The following is a 24,898-nucleotide window of genomic DNA, read 5'->3' as shown; positions in this document are numbered from 1 at the left end:
CTTCTCTGGGACTCTAGTGTATCCTAATGCAGGATCAGTATCTGTGTACAGACTGCTTCAGTTTGGGAGACCTGAATAAAAGACAACATTTTACAGTTGTGAGGAGCTACGTTTTAAAATAATATAATATAGGGTTTAGGAACAAAGTTATATTTCCTAATAACCATACTGAAAACATCCTTGAGCAAAGAAATAACTAATTTCTCTCATATTAAAGCAAGTATTTTCTTCCATCTCAGTCAACTTCTGTAAGGAAATCTGTATAAGCAAAAAGATACCAGTAATAAGCTAATGCAATCTGCAACCTAATGACTAATATCAATAGACCAATCCCACTATTTCCCACAAAAATAATTAAGACCATCAGCTTGGAAGTGTTTGTCTGTGGGCACCCGTGTGCGCTCTCAGCCCTATTTCCCTGAGCTGCAATGCTGAGTATTCCATCAGTAGCGTATGCAAGAAAGGCCTGAGATGGAAAGTTGTAGCTGCTCCACTTACCATATCAAGGTCTTGAGAAACCCTCCGTTTGCGCAGCTCCTCCATCCTCTCACACACATCAGTAAAACAGGTGTTATAGTAATCTGCGTACTGCTGTGCCAGGTCATCAATGTTACCCAATGACCCGTCCTATGGAGAAGACACAATGAAAACAAAAGCTTAATCAAAGTTAAAAAACATCAGATTTTAAAAGTAACCATGGTGATTACACATGAAATGGAATTATCAGGCCATCTTATTAATATAAAATTTACTGAAATTGTCATTGCTCAAGGCTGTGGCTTGCTTCTTTAGAGTGAGTGTTTTCTATTATATTACTGATGCGGAAGGGACAAAAACTGATGTCATGGCAGCTAAGGGGCATACCTTTGGCATCACATTCATGCCTGAAGCCCCCTTTCATGGATTCCCAACCCCTTTGTTGGAATAACCCATATCCAGCAGGGATTTCCTTATAGTTCCTCTTCTGGGCAATGGGGGTTGCTGCACCTTCTCTGCAGGCCACTCCTGCTCTCCCTGCAGGGTGGCAACCAGAAGAGCAGCTGGTGAGCACAGGGTGTGGGTGTTCACATACTGTGAGAAGGGGGCCATGCAAGTGTCTAGGTACTTACAGACGACAGCAACACCTGGCAGGGAAATAATGACGCCCAAGAAACTACTACTCCAGTCCATTCCTTGCTACACCAGGCACTCCAACACATATCCAAGCTCACTTAGGTGTCCTAGGCACCCAGCCACTCATCCCACCACCAGCCTTCAGCCCAACCCAGCTGTCCCAATCGAGGTTTCCTTCACTGCATATACCATTATTTGCTGGGAGTGGCTCTGTTGTCTCTGACAATAGCGAACAACACTTCAATCATCATACTCTTCACTTACAAGCACAATGAGCAAGACTGCAAATTGTCCCAGTACAACCATCATTAACAGGCAAAAAGAAAAGGAGTACGTGTGGCACCTTAGAGAGACTAACAAATTTATTTGAGCATAAGCTTTCGTGAGCTACAGCTCACTTCATCGGATGTCTGATGAAGTGAGCTGTAGCTCACGAAAGCTTATGCTCAAATAAATTTGTTAGTCTCTCTAAGGTGCCACAAGTACTCCTTTTCTTTTTGCGAATACAGACTAACATGGCTGCTACTCTGAAATCTGTCATTAACAGGCAAGTTTCTGTCACCCATAAGGACACTACTAGTTGACCATTGTATCAGAATTTAGATGTGAGAAAAGGACAGAGAGCACAGCCAACATGACCCATTCTCCTTAAAACATTTTTTAACTTTTGCTATGAAAATCAATAAAGCTGGAAATACCAATCTAGTGTTAATCCACAAGAGATTTCAGAGGGGAGTCCTGCTGCCTCGCTCTGACACGATTTCATCAATACTGCATCTCTAGGGTGAGATGAAATTAAAATTCTAACTTATCAGAGATTGGAGTTTTTCACAGCCACAAAGCATCAGATTATAAAAATGATAATTGCCTTTCTTTATGGTGTGAAAACCATATTTGGAAAATATGAAAGACTGAAAAAACAGCAAAGATCCTCTCAGGGGAAAAAAACAGAAGGAAGAACTATGTTTTATGCGATACTAAAATACGGGGTTTAATATTGTGTGGGAGGTGAATTTATTAAGAGTACAGAGCATTTCACTAGTGTCTTAATTGATGAGCATAAGAATTCAGGTTGAAAATCCAGAGTCAATAATATTAATACATAATGACACCTAACATTAATATAAGTTGCTTTACAGAAAGTGGATCTAAAATTTCTTTACCAAAGAAAGAGTATTACTCTGAGTAAAGGGCAAAATTCACAATTAAATCAGGTGCCCTAACCGATATTTAAGCAACTAATACCAGCTCAATATTCAGAGATGCTGATTTGGGTGCCTAACTTTAGCCATGCAACTTTGCTCAAAGTCACAAAGAGAAGCTAGTATCAAAGTAGAAACAGAATATAGGTCTCTTGATTCCTAAATGCCCTATCCACTGGCCAATATTGTCATTCCAATGACAATTGTCATTCCAACGGGATGGGTTAGCAAGGTTCCTATAGGTTAGTTATTTGCCCATTGAAGCCAATATAGAATATTAATATATGCCTTTAAAAACAAACAATGTAGAGGTTTGGAACTAGGCTGCATTGTTGAAATGAAATATAGAACCCATTTCAAACTCAATTTGTTTGTATCATGAATGTAAAGGGGAGGAAAACCAAGCAGTTGTTTTGTAGCAATGAACATAGAACTGACATAGAAATAAAATTACACCTATCCTAGCTTACAAACCAATGCATGTAGCATACTGTATTTTTTCTGTTTTTTTGTATTATATTAACATGTATATTATTGTACAGATCCTTAAAAAATGGAACATATGATTTTGTATTTTGTGCTTGTTCCTTGTGCGTGCAGGAGGAGCAGAAGAGAATACTTTTCATGTTCTGAATTGATTGACTGTAAATCTGTTTTTATTATCTCAATGTAATTTTGCTGTCTCAGTTCTATTAAAGTGTCTCCATTGCACTTTCCATACTTCTTCTAAAATGTTTATTATTTAGGTAAAAATATCTACATAGTTCTTATTAAATATCAGAACTGCGACTTTTATATATTTTTTAAAAAATTTGTTTCTTGAATGTTTGGATAAAAAATTATCAAGAAACAATCTTTTAAAATAATTATATATAAAAGTAGCAATGCAGATGTTTAAACAACAGAGAAAGCAAGATTATAGCAAGGAGGCCTACATTCATGAGCCACATCTTACTATAACCACAGAAATTTGAACAAGACCTATTTAGCTGTCTAGTCCATCTTCTTGCTTAGGAAGAAAAGGCAGGACCCTATATTTTGAGATCAGATTTCCAGATGGTCAATGAAAACAGTCTAGTATCATACCTAGGATTCTAAAACACAGGATCTACTTACACTGGTACTTTTCCACATGCTAAACTCCAAACACAGTTTCCCTGAAAGTTTTGTAATTTTCACGTTACAATAAACTCAGAGTAGTGTACACTTCCTCAAAATGATGTGTGGCACATACAGAAAAATCTCCTACATGCCACTTGTTGAAGCAGTCACATCAGCACTTGAAATAACTGTATAACTCCCATCCACCATACTCCTCAGCCTGCCAAGGCCCAAAACATGGGACTTTCTGCGATAAGACAAAAATTATTCATGCAGGAAAGCTTAAATGCGGAGAGATTCATTCCCTTCACATCAGTAACTTTCTATAACCTTAGTTTCATGATTCTTTATTTCTGGTGAATAATTTTCAACAACAGAAGTAAGGGGACATCACATTTGTATGGAATATAAGTAACTTTGTGATTAAAATGAGGTAGGCACGAGAGGATGCCAGCCATACCTAGGGTGACCAGATGTCCCGATTTTATAGGGACAGTCCCGATTTCTGGGTCTTTTTCTTACATAGGCTCCTATTACCCTCCACCCCGTCCCAATTTTTCACATTTGCGGTCTGGTCACACTAGCCATACCCATCCTCTTCTGGAGCAGCAGCCATGCTGACTGGCTAGCAATCAGACTGCACAAGCATGCACTGGAAGGTTTTTCTTCCAGTTATTTCATGCAATTAGTCACTCTGGAACAAGTTGTATGAGAAAACTCCAGCCTCCACCTGTGCTGCAAGCTCAGTACATCTGCTTGTGTAACCAGAGATTCCTTTCAGCATTGTCAGATACCTGACTGATTCTACTCGTGTGATCCCACACACTCAGACACAAAGAGCCACCCTTTGTAGGTTCAGGCATGCAATTATGGTTGCCAGTTCCACACTGCAGGGGAGTCACTGGAAACCTAACAGTACAACAGGCAAAACTGAGATTTGCCTGTTTAATTGTCACATACATGTTGCATTCTTGCTGATAGTTTGCGCTAGTTTCAAATGGGAAAGGGTGATTTGAAAGCGGATTTTTTCCTCTGGAAGGATTAACGCATTTATCAGCTCTGAGTGTTACAGGTAAACTCTAGCGTGGAGTTTCTTGCCTGATACAACCGGTTTCTATTCATTTCCTGGTGCGCCCGGAGTACCTAAGAGTTGAGGGGCAAGTTGAAAACAATTATCGCAGATGAGCAAGGAGGGGAAATTACTTTTGTAAAACTAAAATTTACATTATCATGTTTTTCTCTAAACAGAATTATTTAACAGAGACAAAGTTATAAAGTAGAGAATGATTTTTTTTAAAATAAGTGAATCTGAAATTGCCAAAAGTACTCTAAATCCAAATTTAATACTTGAAATTTTGCTTAGCTATAAAAAGGAATATGGCTTTATCGCAAGCTAAATTACAATTAGACAAGCAACATGGAACAGGCTTACTCTAGAACTCCACCCATTCAACTTCCCAGGAGAAGTTCATGCAGCATTACCAGCACAAGATTTTTATTTGGAAAGCATCATTGTACACTAATGGTTCTGTACAACAGGTGAAGCATGTCAAACAAAGAATTACAAGTGTTCATTATACACTTCCTGGAACAGAAGGGCAGCAGAAGCTTTTTTAAAGGAAGCAGGACAGGTTTGTCTTATATTAACAGAGATGGTTTCAAGCTTGGAGGTCTGTGGCTATGTCTTCACTGAAGAAACATGTACCCTTGAGTCAACTCCTCCCAAGTTAGCCTACCAAGGGTGAGAGCAGCCACTCTGAGAAATGAGACTCAAGCTGCACAGAGTAACTGGATTACTGTACAGAGAAACTGTATTAGCAATGGATGAGTTAGGCCAAAGCTTTGATTTAGCACATACTCTTGATGTGCCAGCTAATCTGAGTTAAAAGCAACATTGCATTAGAGTTCAAACCCAAGTTCTGTCCACACACACAAACCTGAACAACATAGCAAGTATAATGAGAGTTACCTCTGCAATGAAGAAGACAAGACCTGTGTGAAAGACAGCATGAATTTGGAAGTGGATGGAGGAAACAAAGCAGGCTGTTAGAAGAGAAGCATTGGCAGATTACAGAGCCTGGGACAGGGTGTTGGAACATTATACCATTGGAACAACTTCCACTGAGTTAACAGACCTGGAGGTTACTGACTTTTCCAGTAGCATAGGACACCATAGCCAGACATGGGGATTGAGCTCTGCTCATGTAATCTCAAATTGAGACAGATTATACCCTCCAAATTCATGCACTTAAATTCCAGAGTTTCCAGTAACTTGGGAGGGAAGATGTTCATCAAATCATTTTTATCCAATACTGGAGTATTTATTTTATGATTTTTGGGTGGGGGCAGCTGGAGAGTCTCTGTTGTATAAGAAGAAACACAGCTGTATAAATCAATACAGGCCAAAGACAGCAAACATTTCACACTCAGCCGCTTCCACTCATGTTACAGGTTACACAAATATTGTCAACATTCTGCAAAGGATTATACGTTTCTTTTATGTTCATTCAAGTTTTCTTCCATGGATGGAAGTTAATACTTACTATTTATCTTTACTGCACACCTCGATCTTTTAAGTGCTATTAAAAATCATGATGAAAATGGAGACAGAAAATGCCTTTTTCAAAACCATTGTTACTATAGATTGTATGCATTTTAGGCATCACCAAATCACAGGTAGTACTAACCAGAAGATAACCTGTTTGAGATCCTGTATGTTGCTTGACTACTCATAACATTATATCCACTAACTTTTCCAACTTAACTATTCAATAAAATAATAATTATATGCTTTGCATTTGTATTGTGTCTTCCTTCCAAAGTGCTTTATAAATATTAAGATAAAGACTCGCCACTCAGCCTATGAGATAGGTAACATCTAGTCACCATTTTCCAGATGAAAAAGCCAAGAAAATTGTCCAAGACAAGATTTTTTAAAACTCCTACTGTTAACAGCATGCTTATAAATCACATTTAAAGACTATTTAAAACCAAAATTTATTTTTGTTAAAGCAAGAATGCTGTTTATCCTTTCTATTTTATTCAGCTAGGACAGTGAATCTACTCTGGTTAGTTTTACCTTTGATCACAGTTGTTTTCGTTTTCTGACTTTTACATACTTGCATTAGGCTTTTGTTTTCAGTTTCCAACACTACATTGGAATGCTTAACATTTAAAAAAAGTCATAGAAATAAACAAATCTTGAAAGCATATTAATTTGTGTAGGCCCTCTTTTCCTTGTACACAAACTTATATTTTGGGCCTGATCTACAGCACGACTAACTGCCTAAATCATTTCTGAAAAGCAACTTTCATTTATTTAGCAGGCACCAAATAGCATGGAGATAGATAATATTGAAAAAAAAAAAAGCACATGTAATTTACATTTACTGTATATTGCAAATGCCCTTCATTTTATTACAATGATGCTCTATACTCAAAATATGTAGGTCCTACATTTAAAATACCACAGGTGATTACAACAAAAAGATAGAGCTTTTAAAACGTCATTGCTTAAAATATATAAATTCTCCAGTAGCCCACTGAAACGCATTTCCTTAAATCTCTTGGGCTAAATTACCACCACTAGCATTTTAACAAAACAGAACTATGCACCCTAAACACTCCAGCTTTTATGTTCCAAACTTGATAGATAACTGAATCCCTACTGCAAAAAATGATTAGCACCAATTTTGCTATGATTGTCATGCGAACTGCCATGTTCTAACTATATAATCCCATTGCCACATATTCTTCCCAAGGGAAGAAATTCATAAGCAGCATGGCAACAGATTGATATTTCCCCCCAAAATACTTTGCTCAATTCTCAGGTAAAAAGGTTATAAAATATATTTAATAAACAAATTCTATCTGAGACCATCACTGGTTGTTATGCAAAAGAGTAAATAATCCAATAGTTTTAAGGGGCAGAAACTAAAACAAACAATTAATAAAAATATTTCTTGAAAACAGCAGTTGTCCAATATTTTCATTCTATGGTTATCCAGTGTGTACCGATATTTCCATCCTTTGATGCACATGCATAACAGTTTTGGGCAACACACAGCTTCAGTGATTCACTGGGAATTCCATGGTAGTGTATTTGCTGTGATATGCATGTGAATTCCAAAAAGCATCTGCCATGTTTCATGCTGATGGAGTGACTACAAAAGGGATACTGTAATAATTTGACACTTATTATAAAATTAAGATTAATCAGTCACTGAACATCAGTTGGTTTAATATGCTGGCAGCTTCCTTTGTACGTGATGTTTAACAGCATAAAGAGCCATGTTTTGTCAGATACCTCAGATGGCGGGGGGAGAGGCAGTCACAGAAAGAATATAAATGAATATACGTTACACAACTAGGACCAATAAAGTTATAGCCCAATCCTGAAGAGGGATCTAAGCAGAAGGACCCTTGAATTCAATGGAACCCTAATAGGGGATAAATTTCACCTGCATAATTACCTTGCAGAATTGGTGTCATTGAGGGGAAAAGTGGTAATTTGAGTCTACATTCTATTATTGTTGTGCTTTTTTTTGATCCAATAGTATCAGGGATTTTTATAGATGTGTGTCTACTTACACACAAACACGGGTTGCCACCTCTCTGGCTTTTACCTGGACAGTCTGTTTTTTGGCTTCTGGGTCCGGCACGTAGGGTTGCCAGGTGTCCCGTTTTTAACTGGAAAGTCTAGTTGAAAAGGGGACCTGGCAGTGTCCAGTACTGACCGGACACTAAAAGCCAGGGGCCCTGGAACATGGGACCAGAGGCCATGGCTCCCCCACTTTTAAACCACTTTTACCAACTTGTAAGGAAGAGTGATTGGGGGGGGGGGGGCGCGCGCGGAGTATTGGAAGGGAAGAGGTGGCTTGTTAGTGGAGTCTAGGGAGGAAGGGGGGGGGTCACAGTTCAGGCACTGGCAGCCTCCCACACTTTTAGGGACCTTCCACCGCTCCTGCCAAAAGCCTGCTTACTGTGGGGCAGAGGGAGGTGCTGGGTCATTAACCTATGCCAGCCCCTGCTCGGTGGGGCCACCTCCTACCTGCAGACAGGCTCCTTGTCAGACTGCAGCAACTCCAGTGCCAGCCTTGGAACAGAGGGAGCCCAGCTGGTTGGGGGAGGGAGGTGGAGACAATCCAGCGAGCGACAGGGTGGGGGAGAGGAATGAGCAACGGGGGCGGAGACTTGGATGAAGAGGCGGAGAAGGGCAGGGCCTAGGGAGTCCAGTTACCACCAATCAGAAAGGTGGCAACCTTAACACACACCTCCCCACTTCAGTTGATCTTCTGCATGTCAGGATGGATGTACTGGTTACCATGTGCAAGTGTACCTGTCACTTGCTTGTGTGGGAGGTTCATTCCAGCGTATATTTAAGCACAGATTTCAAACAGCCATGTAGGGGTTCTCCCTAGTCTGATAAACGTGAGAATGATGCTAGTCTTAATGCTAAGTGAGCACTTTGCAGCGCTTAGCAAGACAGGCGTGTGTCTGCATCAGGCCCACAGTAGAGTAGGATGGAAAAACTGCTGAACACTGCTGCTCGTTCTTTTGCTCAAAAAGCTGCCATCTCCATAACCACTCCAGATGTGGCCACAGCCCATGCCTGAGCCAACAGACAAGGAATAGAACAGTAACTGGGAGGACAGACACGCCAGTCATCCTGTTAAAATACGAGTATGTGGAAATGGTAGAAAGGAAAGGGAGTTCCTCTTCTGAAATGCTTCACATTCAAGCCCAGGCTAAGGGCCTACTTTGGATCTTCACAGCCTAAGACAAAACAGATCCATTTCAGTGCCTGAAACACAGAACTACTGTGTGGAAAGCAAGGTAAACATTAGCAGCTTATTTTTGGCACTTAGTTCTCAGCAGGGAAGGCTACCAAAAATGCGTGGCATATTAGCCTGCATTTCCCCAATAGCTTTGGTTTTGGATATTGTAAGAAGTGTATACATGAAGAGTAGGATTAGGGCCATAGTAAATAGGGCTGTTCCCGAAAATAGTGGTGGAATAAAAACATCTGCATGATTGAAGCTGAAGGGAAAACATATTTGTTCCTCAGAGTACACTGCAGAAATTATTCAACAGCACTCCTCCTTGTGAAATTACAACCACAGAGCTCCTTCCCGGGTCAGGGACAACTGAGTTTATCCACCGCATAATAAAACTCAGGGACGTTCAGGCTTTTCTGGGACAACTTTAAACAGCCCATCAATCTCTTTTAAACATTTCCCTTATGAATTCATACACGCTTGTTAAACTTGCTTGCTCAGGTCATTTCCTCCCCTTTCTTTTGTCCTTTTTGCTGCCCCCATTTCAGCTTCTGCAAGCCTCTCCATGCAACTGGCCAAATAGTCTACTGCATTGCAAAAGAGATCAGTAGATGAATACAGACTCTGTGCATTCGGAGAGAGAGAGAGAGCCAATATGCTCCACTTTCCTGTATATTTTTTTTTAAAAGAACATCAAAATTTATTTAAAATAGACAACTTTTCTCAAAATGGAACCATTAATCTGTGTCTCTCTCTGTACCCATGGCTTTGTATTTGCTTTTGCTATGGTATGTCACATACATGGTCATGATATGTATCTGAAAATATTGGAGAGATGCGTCACAACAACACTGTTGCTCCACTCACCTGCACTCTGCCCAGCAATCCGTTTGTACTGGGACTACGACTGACATCCCAAGCCTGAGAGCAGCTTCAAAACAGCTGCCATTAAAAACAAATCCAACAACCTGATAGAGAAGTGTTTCTTTCTTTCCCCAAGACTCAGGATAGGCAATATTCCATCTTACACCAGAGACAGCTTCTCTTATCCCTAACAATCTCACAGTTTCAAAGTCTGTTATTTTCTGAATCTTCACAGTTACTAAGATGGACAACACAGAGAAGAAGAAGAGCCCTGTGTAAGCTCAAAAGCTCATCTCTCTCACCAATGGAAGTTGGTCCAATAAAAGATATTCCCTCACTCATCTTGTCTCTCCAAGACAGAAAGGTGCAGCCAGTGGGGACCTAGCATTTGTCCCTCTAGTCCTGGAATGGCCTGCAACATTGGACTTTAAAGTCATGACATTTTTATATAGTGAAAATCTATTTTAGGTTATGTTTAGAGGATTGTCACGGCTTCCCCTTGGCTCCTGTACAGTTGGAGTTAGGATAACAACGGACATGACATAAGTCCCATTGACTCAGACGGAGATTTTTCATTAATTTTACTGGAATTGGGCCCTTAGGCACTTGGCTTTACAGACAGAGGTACAAAAAGCTCAAAATTTTTCCTAAAATAGTTTCTGTAATACGTGCCCTATATGGAATATGCGATAATGTAGTTATAAAACAATTCATTTGAGATGACCTATATATTTCACTAGGGGCTTTGACATTAGAGTAATGCAACCATTCTGAACTCATGCTGTTAAAAACTTTATACTGAACCACATTATCATGTATTCTCTCTCCTCGTAGTTTATGATGCCTCACTATATTACTATATAAATATATTAAAAAGAATAGTTCATGGAGAACACTGACAATGGGAAGCAAAGTTCCTTTTCATCATCATCTTTCCCCCTCGGTATTCATTGTAAAGAACTTCTATCTTTGCCAAGAACATATAAACAAAGCATCTTTATAGAACCACCCTGAGCATGTTGTCTGTTACTTGTAGGCTAAACATCTTGAAGTGACATTGCTAGGATCTTTCACTCTGCATGCAGCACAACGTACTGTAGTAATGGAAACCCGATGTTCATCTAGGTCAAAACTAAGTCAGCTGAAAAGTCCTGTCTAAACTCTTGTTCAGCCCTAGCCTTTGTTATCAGAATTACCAGAATCATTCATTTTTCTAACATCCTTAAAAAGTGGGTACTTATCCCAATTATAACCAGCTCTTTCATGTGCTCATGTATCTTAAAAATCAACATCATATGAGAACACTTAAAAGTCAGTCAAATCTTCCCACAAAGTCAATCTTGCACCAATGTTTTGCATGTTCATCTGGAAGGCCACTACCCCTGGCTCTTTCAGATCCCAACTCAAGACTGTTGTCTGCTGTGATGCCTACAAGAAGTCAGCCCATTAATAACAGCTAGTCAAGAACTGCTGATTATATCTAGGTTTGTTCTTTTTTTTAAAAGAATAAGTTAAGATGGTTTGGAACCCATCAAGCCAATTATTGCACCCCTCTTCACTCTCCCTTCCTTTTGCTGAATGCATTCACCTGAGTCTTGCCTCAAAATTAAATTGTGAGCTCTTGGGGAAGCAATTGCATCAATGTGTTTGCACAGCATTTAACATTATGGGGCTCCTGTCTTGAATGGGGCCTTTAGACATGCTTCCAGTAGAAACAAACAACAAAAATACTAATTAAGGATGTACATGCACATAATCTAAAAGTATCCTTGGGACATCATCTCACTAAATCTTGAAGATGAAAAAAGTTGCTTAAGCCATTTTCTATTGGTGGGCCAGGATCATGACGCATAATAGGTGCTATGGTGTGGTCTTATTTCTTGAGCCAACGTCTAATGAAGGAGACTTGAGTGAATTCCTCAAGTAGAGGAAGGAACCAGTACCAATCTCACTTTGTAGACAACAACATTTACAAATGAAGACAAAACATCAATGGAAGGTTCACTAAAAACTCACCCTTTGTATCAGTTTTCCCACTGGTTACACAGCACTGCAGAATATGATATTTTTATGTGGCGCTAAAATTCTCCAACATGCACATGCACCTTCAGGAGTGAACTAGCAATCACAGCAGAAGATATTAAAGGAAACAAGTAAAGACACAAGAAAAATGTATTCTTAAAGAATTTTTAGAAATTTAAGAATTGAAGAAAAAACTTAAAGAAATTTAAGAATAAAAAATAATGAGCGGGCCACCATAGCCCAAAAAACTGACTGGACTTGGAAGCACCTAGCATATGGTATTTAATGGCATATAAGAGCAAAAGCCCAAATTAAAAACATAGCAAAACTTTTTCCATCTTTATAGTTATGAGTTATTACAAAAGGGTCTAGTCTATCCCCTGGTTTGTCTTTAATACTAAAAATCTGCAAGGGGCATTTCCCTAGCCCAGAATATGCTCATGAAATACAGTAAAACAATGAATTAAGTCAATGAATCAAGCGCCACTGGAATCCTATTTATTACTCATCCTGCTGTAAGAAATCTAGGGGAGAGTTTCTATTTCAACAAAAACTGGCAGAAAATAGCTGCAAAATAAGGATTTAATTACACACACAGTATTTGGGTGGTATCGCCGAAATATACAGGGTTTGTCTTATTTTGAGAAGATGGAGTAATTTTTATTTTTTCCACTAGTTTTATAGTTCAGTTGTCTAACAAATGCCAGGAACCACAGGGTTGAGTTCCCTCAGCAGAACCTGGCGCTAGTCAGTTCAGCCTTCATGTAGCTTTATGAGCCTAGCTGCGCAACAGCAGCATCGCTTGAGCCACCAGCCAGCCTGATCGGCTCAAAGGAGCCAAGAGATCTGCATTTAAACTCAGCTGCAGGTCACTGGCTGCTCAATGCCTACACCCACTGCTTCAGTAATTACTCCTGTGCCTGCTTTGCTCCCAGCCTTGCTTTTGTCTTGTTCCACTCTGCTCCTGCCCTGGTCTGGTCCCACTCCAGATCACGCCAGCCCTGCTCCCTTGCCCAGCTTCTGTCCCCAGCTGTAATAGCTCAGGTTATTGACTCCTGACTCTGGCTCTGACCCTTGGCTTGATTCCTGACTCCAACTTTGGCCTATGGCTCTCAGCTCTGGGCTCTAATCACGAGGCAAGACTCCTGCTTTAACCACTAGACAAGACTTCCCATGCGCCAGTCCTCACAACAAATAATCTGGCCTTCATATGCATGCAGTATCCTGTATACTGCCAAGTCCATCTACTGGCATTTTAGTGTTCTACTAAATCTATTTTGCTCTTATCTTGCCATTACTGTATTTTAATGATGAATTACTTTACCAAAATCATGAACAGTAAAGTAATTGGCTAAGTGAGATTTCTATTAGTAAATCAGATAATCTTTATTTACAGCATCTAATGTCTTGTGGAGTCATCCTCAACTCCTGGCAATAAAACCTTTTTAGCACCCTATACCATCACACATTTTATCAATCAGGCTCATAGTTTGAGTGAGAAAGCGCTTATATGCACAAAAAGCAATGACACATTACGATATGTATATATGTATATCATAAGCATACTTACAAACACACACAAGATTGAAATAGTAACTGAGGGTCTAGTAAACTAATTCTCTACCCACTTTGGGGTTCCTTGTTCTCTCAGATCTGGGGAAAAAATACTTCAAAATCTTCAAAGGTTTATGAGATCCTAAGAATCCAATATATTGTAAACTCTTGGGAGCAGGGACTGTCTTTTTGTTCTGTGTTTGTAAAACACCTAGCACAATGGGGTCCTGGCCTGTGGCTAGGGATCCCAGGCATTATCGTAGTACAAGTAAGTAATGAATAACTACTGCTTGCTATGATGTTGGAGGATGCAGCGGTAGGCTCAGCTACTCTTTCCACAGCACTAGATCCATGACCCTGATTGTCGACAGATATGAAGGTTCATGTGGTTGGGTAAAGACCCTGTATGTAAATAGCTTTTTAGTCTACATAAAAGTAATACTGGAGTGTCTGTCATCACCCTAAAATCTTGTTCACAGAGCACGTCTACTAGCACGCTGCATACAAAAACGTGATTTGCTTTCCCAAAAATCTGGTGGCTAGTTATGGCAATTTGCTGTCCTCGTTATAGTGCCCAGTGGTACAGTGTAGTGTGCACTCAGGAGACATTTCTGTTGATGTATGCACATAAATACACACAGGGAAATATAGGCAGTGGTGGACTGGGGAAAACAAGCAGGCATATATTTTAATGGTTTACTCTGACGCTTTGCCATAACTTTAACCATTGCTGCTAGAGTTCAGCAGTTTGGGTCTATGGGAGACACATCCAAAGCATTATGCACCTTGAATTCCTGCCTTCACTCCTATGGTTCCCTGATCGTTATTATTTCCTTTGCTTGTAAAATATTGAGTAACTGAATATGGCAGAAATCCATTTGTCCCCCATCTAATCTTAGCAGCAGGAGAAATGGTTTCCTGTAACTTAAAGCAAGCCAGACTCCTTTTTAGTGCAGTAACTGAGAGGACAGACATGAACTGTGTATCAGAGGCCCGGTGGGTACAGTCCACCGGTTTACGCATAGGGTTCCTGAGGAAATCCCCCCCGCTACAAAAATGGGGTGTCATTGTCCAAAGGATATAAACAATAGTATTCTATTTTGTCTTTCAGCTCAGCAGGCTGGACCTCAGCCTGAAAATTTCTGGCAGCAATGAAGCAAAAAGACAATGTTTAAAGTGTGGCAGGCAGAACAAAATGTACTATTTTAAGAAAACTGAAACAATTACAGTACAAGGGTGAATATAGTGGAACCAAATGCCTACAGTCCTCTATAGCACCTTTACCTATAGAGGTGCTCTACAAACTTCGAGCAAGACCGACCTATGGTTTTGCACTAGTGCCATCACCACAGTATCTGAGCATCTCCCACTCAATGAGATTGGAAAACCAAGGTCTTGAGAGGACGTTATGGTGCCCTCGGGAAGGGGTCTTTGCTTGGAATAAGTTTTTCAGGGAGCAAAGAGGGAGGTGAGAGGTAATATATTCCAGTTGTGATAGAAAGACTCTCTCTCTCCCAATACCCCTATGAGGTAAGTATTATGACAATGTTTATGTGGAAGGGGACTGTTGCCCCCTTACTAACATTCAGTGAGGGTGTTTTAGTTGCTAGCTCCCAGTACTAAAAGGGGGAAGGGGCAATGGGGAATCAGGACCCTGAGACTGACAGCCCCCAGGAACAATGGGCAGAGGCCAATGCTCCAGGTCAGCCTGAATGACAGGGCGGGCAGGCTAATCAGGGAGTCAGGAGGCCAGGGAGGTCCCATCTTCCCTGTGAGCTGGAATTGCCTGGGTCAGACAGAGTGGGGCCGAGCTAAGGAGAAAGCAGGGGCCCGAGCTGAGCTGGGGAGCAGAGGGACCAGAAAAGCAGCCCCTGTCCTGGGAGCAGAGCTGCAGCCCCAAAGCCAGAGGCACAGCCCAGAGAGAGCAGACTTGCCCTGGGAGCAGAGCTGCAGCAACCAGAGCCAGAGGGGCCAGAAAAGCAGCCCAGGAAGCAGGTCAGTGCTGGGAGCAGAGTCACAGAAGCAGCCTGCGGAGCAGACCTGGCCTGGGAGCAGAGCTGTAGCAATCAGAGCCAGAGGGGCCAGAGAAGCAGCCCAGGGAGCTGGAGGCAGAGCAGCAGCAGCCATGCTGAGGCAGAGTGGAGCTGGAGCTGGGGCTGCAGCAGTCCGGAGCTGGGTGCGGTGAGCAGCTGGGAAGAGCGAGGGGGACCCTGGGCAGTGGGCCCGGCACAGGGAGAGGCCTCAGCCAAGAGGCTCTGCAGGCCAGGCTTGGATCGTAACCCCGACAGGGCGGAGGCGACACTGGGAAGAAGGGTCCTACCACTTAGAGCCTGAGAGCGTGTAGCCACCACCAGAGCAAGTGTCCAACCCACAGCATCCCTGCAGCACAGCCAGGGCCGGAGAAGAAGGCCTGGGACTTACAAGGAACAGACTGTGAACTGCCCTGGCATTCCAGAGACACTGTTTGTGATGTTCCCTGCCACAGAGCGGGGTGATGTGTTTCCTTTAACCTTTCCCATTTTCCTGTATTCTTTTTAAAATTAATTGTTGATTAAATAACTTGCATTTGCTTTAAATTGTATGTAATGGTCAGTGGGTCAGAGAAGTGCCCAGTGCAGGCAGAGTACCCCGGAGTGGGGACACCATAGCCCGTGTCCTAGGTGACCACAGCAGGGTTGGGGGTCGAGCCCCCCAGGAATTCTGGGCCCAGTCTTGTTGGGGTTACGAGGACGCTGCCAGACAGGAGAGTGGAAGGAGAGTCCTCAAGGGCAGGGAGGCCACTGGGAAAAGGAAGTGGGAGCGAGGACTCAGATCCTTTCGCTAGACCACTTCACCGGGGTAGTGCAGAAGCCAGGAAAGTTCCCCACAAGAGCGGGACTATGCCCCCACTTACATATGCATGAAGAAACGACAGCAATTAGGGGTTACGTTAAGTGACTTATCTCAGAAACCACACTGAATGAGTGGCAGAGACAGGAACAAAACCTAGGCATTCTGAATCCCAATCACTTCAAACCTTTGTCTTAACACAGAGTTAGGAACGCAGATGTATGGAAATGGTTAGATCCTCAATGGAAGCTTTTGGGTGCTGAGCACTTTTGAAGATCTTAACACTGCATTTGGGTGCTTAAATGGGAGGTGCTGCATGCTGACCTCTTCAGAAAATCTGACCCAAAGCATTTTTGTTTGGTAGTGGCATGGAATAACTTTTAGTACTGTTATTTGTATATTGCTTATGCCAGTCTGCCCTCCACTCCATTTATTGAAGAATAAAATATTAAAAACCAGAAAAAGATTGGCAATATACTGAAGTGCTTTATCACTTCAATATTAGACTTATTTCAGCACAGCAGCAGTGGTAGCAATTATGATGACCCATCTTTTGTACCTAGACAAATTAGCTAAATAAAAAACTAGGCACAAACTTCACGGTACTGGACTAGGGTTTTTTATTGTCTTCACTAAGCACCGTAAAGCCTGTGTTTGAAGAGCTTTTATTTAGGAGCAGTAATGTACTGTTATCAGTGGTTTCAGTTCATTTAACTAAGCTGACTACAATTATACCCCAGTGTGTCTTAAAACTGCATGAATCCATTTAAATATTATTTAGATGCATATCTTTTAAGTACCAGAGACTCTGCAGGGTTTCATGTTTATATCAATTAGGAATATCAACTCGGTAATGAAGACTATTTTGTGGATCAGTTTATAATCCTTTCGATTCTGGGATCTGGTACTTGTATTCACTTGTTCCCCTTTATTTGTGTATAGCAAAGATGTGGTTTTAGGTTCCTACATGTCCATATCATCATCATTGCCAAAGAAAAGTCTTCTCTGCTCCCCAACAGAAGTGAATCCTACATAGTCTGCTCTTGAGTAACTGTAGGCTTGCCATATCTCTCAGAGACTACATACAGGTGATTCTCTGAGGAGTGAGCATGCACAAGATTCCTATTGGTGCTTCTCCAGTAATGAACAACAGCCCTGTTTCACAGAACCTAAGCACATGTTTACATCCCCTAGACTTTCCCCAGCTATATCACACTGACGGCCATAAACTGCCTATCCTAAGCATGTGCCAGGTCACAACCTAAGAGCATTCTTATTCTTACAGCTCACATCCACATTAGTCAACAGTTTTCAATCTATACTCAGTATGTGTCTTTAAATGCACATAAAATAAGACACCAGCAATGGGACATGCAGGTGTTATTTCCTCTCCTAGTATCTCTGCTTGGTATTCCATGTCTGCAATGCTGCTTTTTCTGCCCTTAACTTCGCTCCCAAATTCAGTAGTCTCTGAGTCACCTTTTACTCCCAACTATTTTCCTCCCACATATTCCTTGTCTGTACATGTCTACCAGCCATCATCTCTGGAACTTCACCAAAATTTGTCTTCCACTTGGCAACGCCTCTTTCAAAATCCTTAGTCATCCCTTAGTCATCTCCTGTCACGCATCTCCTGTCATTGCAATTTTTGCTTCTATGATCCTCCTAACATCCTGGTCCCTGAAGTTTAGAGGTTACACTTCGAAGTTGGGACTCTATTTTTCACTTTCCTCACCATGGAAATCCTTCATCCTCTAGACAATGAGTCCCTCTCTACATCTCCCCTTAAACATTCTCTCTTTATATGAAGGTTATTTTCCTGGTAGTGAGACACGAGTCTGTGGAATAGTCTCCCAAGAAGCCCCATCCCCTGAATCAGTTAAAGCTGGACAAAGCACTGGAAACCACAAAGAAGTGAACAATTCTAGACACGCAGAAGGATTAGAAGTCCTAACACCTTCTTTTTTCACTCTCATTTCTAGAACACTTTAACATAAGTAACTATCTCTATAACATTTTGTAATATTTTTAAAGAAGGCTAGCAGATAAAATTAAAATAGCCTTGTGTTCTGAATACATTTAAAATGAGGATTAAAAGCCACAAGTAAACTGGCAAAGATTACTTGAAAAACTAGTACAAAATCCTACCAGGATGAAAACACGACATTCAAATCCTGACCATTGTCCATTTTCTTCAGCCATACTGATAAGGGACCTATTAGACTAATCCTCCCAACCCCTGCACCAACCAAATCCAACAATAACCCAGAGTTAGTGAACACATGTTCAGAGCACTCAACATCAAGACATGTGGAAGCATCCCTTTCCCTTCTCCATTATGCAGCGAATACACAGATGCACATGATATGAGTCCAGTGCTTCCTTGTATGAGTCAATATTTTGATTAGGTTTTTGACCTAAATGTTCTTAGTTTAGCTCCCTGAATCCAGATGAAATCATGCAGTACTTAGGTTTGGAAAACACTTGAAGAGCAATTTCTGGACTATTGGCAGACTTGTGTGTGCGTGTGCACCCCCTCCACCCACCGCACCCATACACAGGTAGAAAAAAAAATCAATACACTGTTGGATCTATGCTGAGCAAGCAGTAATATACTTCCTTGAGGTACCATGTTTTGATTCCCCCAAACCCACTACAAATCACAATTTGCCACGTCAATGAATTAAGTACCATGGTGAGGGGCGTGGCAAGATGATTCATCATCACAGAGTTCAGATAAGAAGGTAGTAAGTGAGCAGGGTGGAGAACAGAAGAAGTTATAAAAAGACTGAGATCACCTTTTTGCAGAAGGAGATGCATCTGTACATTGCCTGGGAGAAAAAAAATGAATGTCTTCCCAGAATACCTGAAAGTAGTGAATGAATACAGGACACTATACTAAAAAGTACAATAAAAATGCAGGATAATCCACCTATTTTCACCCATCAATTTTATTTTAATGATACATAGTAATGTAAATACTTCTACACACAAGCACAACTGTTCACTGAGCAACTTGGGTAACTGAAGAATTCCTGGGAATTTGTTTTCTTCCATAGGGAGAATATGACCTCTGAGAAGCTTTAGGGAGTGCAATATGCAGAAACATGCCAAAGCCGTCCAAAGAATTTGACGGTTATGGGGATTCTAAGTTTGCCCAGCTAACATGGAGTCTTCCCTTATTCAACCCTCTCTCTGGTATTGAGTTATCGGGAGGGAGAGGGAAAAACAGGAAATCACTATTCCTGAAACTAAACTTAGGTTAAAATCTAGCAGTGAGGTCTGTGCGCACAGAACTCATTGCAGCATCAGGGCCTAAGTTGCAACCTTTGCCACCAGAAAAGCAACATTTGTCAGGGGATTTAATAGCTTACTAATGACCTGATCCTGCTCCCATTAAAGCCAATGGCAAAACTCCAATGGACTTCAATGAAAACAAGATTAGACACCTCTAACGGCTGTAGTGAGGACTGTTTGATGCTCCTAAGAAAACAAGAGCTGACGTGCAGCCCAAAGAACAAACGTGGCCCAAGAAATCAGGAAATGCAGCCTTATTGCGGGACAATGTCTCCCCATAACCAGTAGATGAGGATAAAACTGATAACTGTAGATTTTCACTCTTGGGGACGAACTCAAAACTCATGCAGCTCCTATCCTTATGCAAATAAGAGCAAATATTATGGTTGTGTGCATTTATTTTTTCATTTTAACAATTATATAAGGGTATATGCAAATCAGCTGGAGTGCTCATTTGCAATTTGCCAACATGGCTCTTAGGGCACAGGTAGGCATACCCATACTAGCGTTAATCTAGCTAGCCAGGTAACAATAGTAGTGAAGACAGGGAGGCATGCACTTCAGTGCAGGCTAACAACCTGAATACGTACCCTGACAGGCTTGTATTGGGAGCTAGCCCATGCTGCCAGGTCTACTCTGCTATTAGTAACTGTGTTAACTAGATTAAAGCTAGCACAGGTACGCCTACCGACACACTACAATCACACCATCACTTGCAGCATGGAAGTGTCAGACATGGAAATCCTTGCTCCACTGCTCACCAATTCTTACGTTTTTCAATATTCCCAGTGTGCTAGCTGACCGCTGGAATTTGACTGCTTGCTTTGTCAAGGACTTTTTTAAACACCATCAGTCTAGTACAGGTGCTGTAGTGCACAGCTGCTTCTATATTTTGGTTCTGAAATACAGGATGGCCTCTTCTGTGTCCTTGCTCTGATAAACATCGTCTCACATGAGCCAATAGGTGACAGTGGGAAGGTTCACCCCGGCACCCTTCCTTCTGTATTGTTTTCTAAAATGACAGTGACTTAACAGCAGCCTTTTCACCTGACGAATCTATGTTGTAACTCATTTGCATTAATACACAACTAAGGCTTCAATCATGTCATGGAGGTCACAGAAGTCATGGAATCCGTGACTTCCTTTGACCTCTGACATTTTCAGCCCAAGGCTAGAGCTCCCAGCCCTCACCCTGGTGAGGGGACCCTGCAGCTACCTAGCCACAGCAGGGAACCCCTCTGAAGCTGTCCAGCCATGGTGGGGGGGACCCCCTTGGGCTCCCAGCCACCCTGGGGGCACGGGAACCCTACAGCAGCCCAGATTGGATGCTGAACCCACCTCTCCATTTTGTCAGGGATATTTTTGGTGAAAATCAGAGACAGGTGATGGGCCGTGAATTTTTGTCTCTTGCCCATGACCTGTCCATGACTTTTACTAAAAATACCTGTGACAACAAAAACAAACAAACAAACAAAAAAAAACAAAAAAGTGTAGCCTTACACATAAGCCATCCTGACTAGTGTAAGAAATTCAGAAATCAAGCCACAATGTTTCAGCTTTCAGTTCCTAGGATTGAACTTTATATTACTGGTGGTACAGCATCCCTAGTTGAGATTTCCTTTCTGTGAAATTTTATAATCCTTCTCAATTATCCAGAGCTGAGAATTAGTAGCCCTCAGAGCACAGATTAAGGTCTTTCTATTCAGTTATACTGTCAGATACTTTTATTCAATGCTGAGAAGGAAGAGGAAGACTGCAGACATTAAATCGTGAGGGGAGCAGTGTATCTGAGAACTCAGGGAAATTCTTAGAAATTGTACATATTAATTTTAGGGATGTGACTCATGCAGGTTCCACGGCAGTGGGTGCCATAAAGGAACGTGTGGGGGGGGGCGGGGGAGGGGCTTCTGGAATTGCAATCATAACTATTACAAATAAAGACCAAAATGTGAAATGCACTGAAATATAACTGGGCCTGCTTCACATTTACACTGATGCTCCTTTACGCGTCTCCAACAGCATATTTACACACACTTTAAGGACTTTTAACATAGCCAGAGTGGTATAAAGGGGGCCACAGTGTAAATCAAGCCAAAATTTCTCTCACTGGTATCAGTGGAATTAAACCAGATTTACACTGCTGTAAATGAGAGCAGACTTTGCTCACTGTTTTGAGAGCAAGTTCCTCTTGAAGTCATTGGAATGCTAAAGACCACAAAGCTTAACGCCCATGTATTTCAGATCACCACACAACAGAACTCTGGCATTATTATACGATTAGGGAAGCACGTGAACTTATGAAGAGATGACAAAGGATATTTCTTTTTGTTTAAAGACTACGGGCCAAATGCTCTGCTCATGTAAATGCGCTCAGTTCCACTGACTAATGGAAATTCACCCATTTATGCCAGCAGAAGTTGGCCCTATATCTATTGTTTCCCCCACCTTCTGTTTCTATGGCACCCACTCCACTGCCCAAAGCATCTTCAGCTGCAAAAAAGAGGGTTAGGAATGTTCTGCCGATCAAAAGACCTTATTAGAGGAACATTCTTTCATACTATGTAATATTTAAACAACAAATACAGGACTGTCCTCTTGGGATTCTGGTGATAAACTACTAAGAGACCTCCTGTGGTACTGAAGCAGAACCCTTAAATATGTTACCTTTATTATGTATTACATTGTTATGTATGCATTTTTCCCCTCTTCTCACCCTCCCCCGCAAAAATATTTGGCTTTATAACTATCTTAGATCCTGCTCCTGTAAAGTGATGCTCACAAGCAGATCCTTATGCTGACAGGGAGCTCCAGAGAAGTCAAAAGCATGTAACGAACAGCAAAATCTAATGTGTCTGTGGCAGAAGCAGGCCTGAAACAGAATTTTTATCCAGATTCCAAAGCTAAATTCCAAATGCCATCGCTGTTAGGATCCAGAGTTTTGATTCTTGACCCATGTCTGATTTTTAGGTATGATGGGTACTAAAAAACAACAAAACAAACAAAAAAAACGAAAAAACCAACTTATGTATAATAAATTATTGTTTTATATCTTTACGCATTTGATTTAGCTTCAAAACACAACACACAGATCCAATATTTTTATTGTCTCCATCTAAAAAAAATGTGTTTTTCTGGAAGTTAAACAATATTAAGGCTTAGCTTTTACCTCTCAGATAGCTCAAATACCTTATCCAGCAGATATTATCAACACCAGTTATTTTTATATCAATTTGAATTATATTACAAAATTAGCATGTGTTTTGAAACATCAAGTTAACAGCTGAGAAAGGCTTTAGCTATTATTGTAAATGAAACCAATGAAAATATTCCACTCAAGCCCCAAGAATATCCAACTAAACACAGTATGCGCTCATCAGGGCCAACATCACACACTTTACAATCACAACATGTGCCTTCTTTCTATTTTGAGTGGTTTGCTGATATTTCAATAGTTTATATTTTTATTTAAAACTCGTTTATTAAAATTAACTCCGCTGTAAAATGGGACCACCAGTAGAACAGGGACTGCCACAACTTGGTATTTTAGCTCCCAAAGACAATACACTCCTAGATATTTCCCCAGTGGAGACCATGCTTTTATCACAGAAGTACTGTCCTTAGAGAGATCGGTACATAGTAAAACCAAACAGAGCAATTCTCTTGTGTGTGTTCCATCATGAGAAATGTGAGATTAGGATCCAAATATCCCTGAAGCTGCACCTCAATAAATTAACTCCTGCTGCCTCCTCCTCCTCACTGCCAGGACACATTTAATCAATGGAAACTGACCAGACAGGTTGTTCAGTTACAGTCTAGCTCAGGGGTGGGCAAACTTTTTGGCTGAGGGCCACATCAGGGTTGCAAAACTGTATGGAGGGCCAGGTAGGGAAGGCTGTGCCTCCCCAAACAGCCTGGCCCCTGCCCCGTAACTGCCCCCTCCCACTTCCTGTGCCCTGACTGCCCCCCTCAGAACTCCCGACCCATCCAACTCCCGCTGCTCCTTGTCCCTTGACTGCCCCCTTCTGGGACCCCCGCCCCAAACCGCCTCCCACCCCCCTGTTGCCTGACTGCCCCCCGCTCCCTGTCCCCTTACCATGTTGCTCAGAGCAGCGGGCCAGAGCACTAGTGGTGTGGTGGCAGTGCTGGGGGGGGGGAGGGGGCGAGCCTCCCCGGCCAGGAGCTCAGGGGCCTGGCAGGATGGTCCCGGGGGCCGAATGTGGTCCGCGAGCCATAGTTTGCCCACCTCTGGTCTAGCTCACTCAATTGTGAGAAAGAAAAAAATCTGCCTAATTTTATGTGGAAATGGATATTATGACAGACAACTCTACATAATAAATGTCATTACTCATGTGCTATTTAAGCCTGTCAAACTAATTAATATATAGCCGTGCTGAGACCAAATTTACTCAGAAATCATTAACACAACAGGACGGATGGGGAGGGAGAGATCATACTGCTACATGGGGAATGTTGGAGAGGGTAAAATGCGGCACCTATGCATGGCCAACCTTTCCCCCAGCACCTATGGGCCTAAAACTGTGTAGGGGAGACCCTTCCTCTGGGGGGACAAGGACTCTCAGTGGTTCCCTTCCCCCACAGCCATGTGGCCTTTAGGAAAGAATTTGCAGGGAGGAGCCAGACAGAGACTGAAGCTGGCACAGCAGCAGCTTAAGCAGTGACCAACAGACACTGAAATATTCTCTACAGTTTGATTGGACTGTCTCTGCCTTGTGTTGATTGGCCGTTGGCGCCAACCTCCCATCTGCACTTTAGCCTTACCCCACACCTGCCCCTTGTACCTTCCTCCCACCTCTTCTCACCTGCTCCGTCCCCCTTTCTCTGCTCTCCTGTCCTCTGTCTTTCCATTTAGCTGAGCCTCTAAACATCCCCCCCAAACAAACAAATCATTGAACTGATGTGACATCACTCTGCTTGCATGTTAAATCCCTTTGCCCCATCCTTTGTCTATTCTTTCTCTTTAGATTGTAAGCTCTTTGGGGGGCAGGGATTGTCTATTACACTGTATTTGTACAGTGCTACCACTCGGCTAATCCCTAGGCATCCCTGTAATAAATATGATTAATCATAATTTAGCCATCACAGAAAGTTCTTTGCTCTCAGAGCAAGTAGAATTTTCCA

The 24,898-nt window shown here is 41.7% G+C and overlaps 1 protein-coding gene across 12 annotated transcripts in view; it reads right to left on the bottom strand.

The window, feature by feature from the left end:
- Positions 1–24,898, bottom strand: part of SASH1 (SAM and SH3 domain containing 1) — an 838,974-nt gene that overhangs the window by 140,196 nt on the left and 673,880 nt on the right. For all 12 annotated transcript variants that reach the window (XM_043543106.1, XM_043543094.1, XM_043543097.1 and 9 more), the window contains one exon: positions 499–627. In XM_043543106.1, the coding sequence (XP_043399041.1) occupies positions 499–627 (129 nt within the window). The remainder of the gene's footprint in view (positions 1–498; positions 628–24,898) is intronic.

The sequence above is a fragment of the Chelonia mydas genome, chromosome 3 (genome assembly GCF_015237465.2).
Source record: "Chelonia mydas isolate rCheMyd1 chromosome 3, rCheMyd1.pri.v2, whole genome shotgun sequence".
NCBI lineage: Eukaryota > Metazoa > Chordata > Testudines > Cheloniidae > Chelonia > Chelonia mydas.
Note: the sequence above shows the minus strand (reverse complement) of the source record. Positions and strands in the feature narration are given on the sequence as shown.